The 5,431-nt window shown below is 38.3% G+C and overlaps 1 protein-coding gene across 1 annotated transcript in view; it reads left to right on the top strand.

The window, feature by feature from the left end:
- Nucleotides 1-5,431, top strand: part of kdm5ba (lysine (K)-specific demethylase 5Ba) — an 18,144-nt gene that overhangs the window by 8,091 nt on the left and 4,622 nt on the right. The window contains exons 10-18 of the mRNA XM_034868562.1: nt 127-285; nt 712-893; nt 1,211-1,373; nt 1,764-1,883; nt 2,177-2,371; nt 2,802-2,983; nt 4,203-4,324; nt 4,460-4,610; nt 4,959-5,079. Of these exons, the coding sequence (XP_034724453.1) occupies nt 127-285; nt 712-893; nt 1,211-1,373; nt 1,764-1,883; nt 2,177-2,371; nt 2,802-2,983; nt 4,203-4,324; nt 4,460-4,610; nt 4,959-5,079 (1,395 nt within the window). The remainder of the gene's footprint in view (nt 1-126; nt 286-711; nt 894-1,210; nt 1,374-1,763; nt 1,884-2,176; nt 2,372-2,801; nt 2,984-4,202; nt 4,325-4,459; nt 4,611-4,958; nt 5,080-5,431) is intronic.

Genomic DNA, 5,431 nt, shown 5'->3' with positions numbered 1-5,431 from the left:
CCCCCCCCCCTACACACACACACACACACACACTCTCGAACGCTCTAGATGGAACTAGCTTAAGTTATCTACACTTATGTCCATACAGCACCCAATCACACCATGTCATCTCCATGTGTGTTTTAGATGGTTCCCACTGAGCTAGTGGAGAAGGAGTTCTGGCGTCTCGTCAGCACCATAGAGGAGGATGTCACTGTGGAGTATGGAGCAGACATTGCCTCCAAGGAGTTTGGAAGTGGTTTTCCTTTGAGTAACAGCCATTTTGAAGTCTCTCCAGAGGATAAGGTACAATCTGCCTGCTGTCTTGGGGATGAAGTATAACATCCATTTAGGGGCAGAATTAAGTTTTAATTCTAAGTTCATGTATACCTTTTGTCTCTTTAAAACCTGAAAATATAAGTGGACATGGAGTTTTAAAGGGGGAATTGTATATAATAGTTTACTTCCACAACCATTTTGTCATACCACATGTCTAAAAACATGCCCAACCACAATACATCATAAACTTTGATCAGCGAAGCAAAAATAGCATTGAAGTACTACAAATAATGTTGTTTTTCAAAAAACCTTTCAGTATTTCCAAAAGCAATTCACAGGTTTTTGGCATGTTGGCTGTAAAATTAGTTTTCCCAGTGATTAACACTATAATGCCAGCTGAACAAGGCTATATCTGAGTAGAAAGTAAAGTGGAGTACATCATCTCACCTGCAGCATTACCTGAGCAGCGGCTGGAACCTGAACAACATGCCGGTGCTGGATTCCTCTGTGCTGACTCACATTACAGCCGACATCTGTGGGATGAAGTTGCCCTGGCTGTATGTGGGCATGTGCTTCTCCTCCTTCTGCTGGCATATCGAGGATCACTGGAGCTACTCAATAAACTACCTTCACTGGTAGAGTGCACTCTCTCTAAACTTTGTTGTGTATCTTTTTATAGTGATTTAATGTAGAAGTTTGACTTACTTACACGAGGAACATACTGGTCCTTTCACAAGTAAATGCAGTTTCTAAAACCTTCTTCAAAACATTGTATAATGTGCATATTAGCCTTTTTTTGAATACCAGATATTTATGTATCCTTTTTTTCTGAAAAATTATATCATGTATTTTGTGTGTGTGTGTGTGTGTGTGTGTGTGTGTCTGTGTCTGTCTTTTAAAGAAATTTGTGTGTCAACATTTTTTTCACTAATAGTTTGGATGATGTTTGCAGGGGGGAGCCGAAGACGTGGTATGGGGCGCCTGGTTATGCCGCGGAGCACCTGGAGTCAGTCATGAAGAACCTGGCACCGGAGCTGTTTGAGTCCCAGCCAGATCTCCTTCACCAGCTGGTTACCATCATGAATCCCAACACGCTGATGAGCAACGGTGTCCCGGTAACCTGTTCTGACTATTGCACTTACTTATTAATTATCACATTTAAATGTTTCAAACGAAGCAAGCTCATTGTCCGCTGTGTGTAATGACAAAAGGCCTTACATTTAAATATCACACATCACAGTTGCACAACAAAGTATGGCAGTTAATATATAAATCAAATATGATACTCCTCTGGAATCAACAAAGTTGAGACACATTATGCTGGAGTGTCTTGTCTTGTTTTTTGGGGGGAAATCTTTTACTTGAAGGACATAATAAATCAAATTCTAGATTTTTAATGAAAACTAATATAACTCAAGACATCAGAACTTTGCGGGGTTCATGGTTGTCTGGCTCAGTACCCTCTTTAGAACAAATTTCCTTTTTCTTTTCTTACTGATAACTAGATATATCGCACCAACCAATGTGCAGGCGAGTTTGTCATCACTTTCCCCCGAGCATACCACAGCGGATTCAACCAGGGCTTCAACTTTGCTGAAGCTGTCAACTTTTGCACCATGGACTGGGTAAGGAAATCTGTTACTACGCTTGTTTTCACAATACCATTCCCTTGATACATGTCATGGTGTTACACAGTAGGAGTTATGTTTATGCACCTAAATTTGACTGCGAAACAAGAATGCTAATAAAATAATTTGTTGGGGAAACAAAAATTGTTACAAATTGTATGATGACATCTTTGTTTGTATAGCACCTTTCATGCCGAGGTGTACCCCAAAGGGCTTTACAAAATATGATTAAAACAATTTTAATCCTTCTCAAATTTAGTAAACTCAAATTTGTCTATTTATTTTGATAGATGCCGATCGGCCGTGAATGTGTGACCCACTATCGCCAGCTGAGCAGGTACTGTGTCTTCTCGCATGACGAGATGGTTTGTAACATGGCCTATAAAGCAGACACAATGGATGTGGAGCTGGCGTCAGCCGTGCAGAAGGAGATGACTGTAATGGTCCAAGAAGAACAACGACTTAGAGAAAAGATTAACAAGATGGTGAGGAGTTCTTGCCTTAAGGATCTATTGTCTCTTCTTCTTTTTACTAGTGCAGTAGATTTACAAAGTTCAACGACAGCACAATGTAGTTTTAACATTTCAGCACACATTATAGATATTCAGGAGGTAAACGGAGTGACCTTTCAAGTTGCATATTGTTCCAAACAGTTAATTGGTCACAAACTTGATTGAAGGGAACGGAACACATTTTAACAGTGAAAATTGTTTGAATTGAAGGTCTGAATCTCATTATTTAGTTTGTTGTATTAGCTCTTGTGGAGCAGGTATAGCAAAGCTGATACACCCTTAATGATGTGTCGTCGAGGATACACTAGAGAAAACGATGAACTCTTGAAGGAGACTTTTTTTTCTGCCTGCACAGCTGTCATGTTTCCCCGTCTCCTTTGTCTGACTGAATTGTTTTCCCCAGGGTGTGGTGCAATCTTTACAAGTTGATTATGAGGTGCTCCCAGATGAGGAGCGGCAGTGCTGCAAGTGTCGGACCACCTGCTACCTGTCTGGCATCACCTGTGCCTGCAGTCCTGGCAAGAGGGTTTGTCTGTACCACACCCGGGACCTCTGCTCGTGTCCTCATAGCAACCTTACACTCCAGTGAGTCTCCATGAACCGCAACAACTGAACGCACTCGCTTCTGAATTTAACTTATGTTTTTTTTATACTATTATGAATCCTCTGCGTTAGGGCTGCACAATTAATTGCAATGTTATCCAAATCACAATGTGGACTAGTGCTAATCCAAATCGCAGGGGGGGGGCTCGCAATACTGTATTTGTTAAAAGCAAAATGTGTGTCAAACCTCAAATCGTATCCTACAGACTAAAGAAAACATCTTAGGTTGGTACAGATTAGGGGTGAGAATCACCAGAAGCCTCACGATACGATATCAAAACAATACTTATGTCACAATACAGTTTTATTGGGATTTCAAACATAGTGCAATATTCTGCGATATATTACAATTTATTTCCTTTTTTTCCATCATGAAATTTTTCCCAATTTCAGATGATTGCCCCAAAAGGAAACTTTGTCAACATCTGTTTTATCTAAAAAGATACATTTCTCTGTTTGTTCATCTCACTTCAATTTTATTGCTGCAAAACAGGATTGTCAAGCAGATCTAATAAAAGATTGATACTTAGCGTATCTGGGTATCGATACAGTATTGCCACAAAATATATTACTATGCTGTATTGATGCTTTTTTTTTTCATGCCTAGTACAGATCGTTGTAAAAATCACAACGTAATCGTTTTAATTGTTTTAATTTTAATATTTGTTAATGAAAATGAGATTAACAATAAAAAATTATCATTCCCTCCAATATCTTGAATCATATCGTAATATCACTCAAAATATGCATCAGCTGAAGCTACCTTTTGGGCATGGCTAAAGCTGCTTGCATCAGGTTTTCAGCTCTTTTATCAAAAGCCAAAACAATAATACGAGAAACAAACTGTCAGAAGTTGGCAGTTTTGATGATTGATTTCATGTTCTTACATAAAGAGGGAAATAAAGGTGTTTAACTGTGAAAGACCCAGCACATGGCACTTAGAAAAAATGAGCCCTAGGTTATTTTTATCACCAAGTAAATAAACAAAATTCACTGCTTATTCTCATGAAAATCAGCTGTTAAATGTAAAAAGTAAACAAGCCTGGCGGCCTTCGAATGTCCAGTTTCCCATCTAAAGTAAATTCAGACAAAAGTGTTATTTACATTTGGCATTCGGTAGGAGAAATGTAACTTTTTATTAAACCTTAACAATGTCCGACATCTTTGTACATTCATTTCCTTGTTTTGTCTTTCCCTGCAGTTACAAGTTTACACTGGATGAGTTGTATCCCATGATGGCATCAGTGAAGCTGCGTGCAGAGTCCTATAAAGACTGGCTCTGTAGTGTGCAGGACATCCTGGAGAACAAAGGAAACAAAAGAGGTCAGAAGTCAATGAAAAAACATTCTGTCTCTACAAACCTCATCAAAAAAGTCCTCATTTTAAGGAGATAGTCATTACTACTCTCACTGTATTATATTACTTTACCTTATATTTTATACTTTGCTTTCTGGTCAGGTTTGGAAGAGCTTCACAGCCTGGTGGAGCAGGCAGAAACAAGGGCGTTTCCACAAATCAGCCTCTTGGATCAGCTACGCAAAGTCGTCTCAGAGGCTGATAAAGTTGCTGTGATGGCACAGCAGCTTCTCAATGGAAAGAGGCAGACGAGGTACGTCAAATAGATTTTGACACTGTTGGTTTAGATTAAAATTGTGTTACACAACTTTTTGACTTGCCTATGAATCAGAATAAGACCATCAATATCCCATCCATAAAAATCATTCTGACCAATAATGCGTCACACTTTGTGGTTGTTATTGACCCTATTATAATAATAATAATATTAATAATTATTATTATTAATATTACGGTTTGCATTTTTTTTATACAAAGGTTGCACTATGCAAAAAAAATTATTTTCATGGTGCTAGCGTTGTAGTCTGAAAACATTCTTCTTCTTTTTTCGCTGTTAAAGACAATTCTGTCATTTTCTTGAGAGTTTTTGTTTGTATTTCAGGTATCGTTCTGGAGGAGGAAAGTCTCAAAACCAGAACGAGTTGACTGTTGAGGAGCTGAGGTCTTTTGTCAGACAGTTCGAAAACCTGCCGTGCAACATCCGACAAGCTCCTTTACTGAAGGTTAGCTTGAATTAGACACATTCTTATTTACATGACTACCTGAATCCTAAAAGTTATTTATGTTGATATCTCATGAGAAGAGCTTATTTCATTTGTGGCAACTGATCTCAATTCCAGAATTTGTAAAAAAAAAAAAACAAAAAAAAAAACATGTCTCCTTCAATTGCAAGGATCGTTAAGTCATCATTAAAGTTGAATTGGTTCCTTTAAAGCTCTCCTAACATTTCTGTGTCATCACATGTTCACTTTACAGTTGAACAATTTCTGAATGTTTGGTTTATGTGAGTGTTTTTGTTTTTGAGTCAAGACTTGTCTTTGTAGTCAAATATCCATCCTAAATGCCTGTTGAATG

The sequence above is a fragment of the Etheostoma cragini genome, chromosome 4, assembly GCF_013103735.1.
Source record: "Etheostoma cragini isolate CJK2018 chromosome 4, CSU_Ecrag_1.0, whole genome shotgun sequence".
NCBI lineage: Eukaryota > Metazoa > Chordata > Actinopteri > Perciformes > Percidae > Etheostoma > Etheostoma cragini.
Note: the sequence above shows the minus strand (reverse complement) of the source record. Positions and strands in the feature narration are given on the sequence as shown.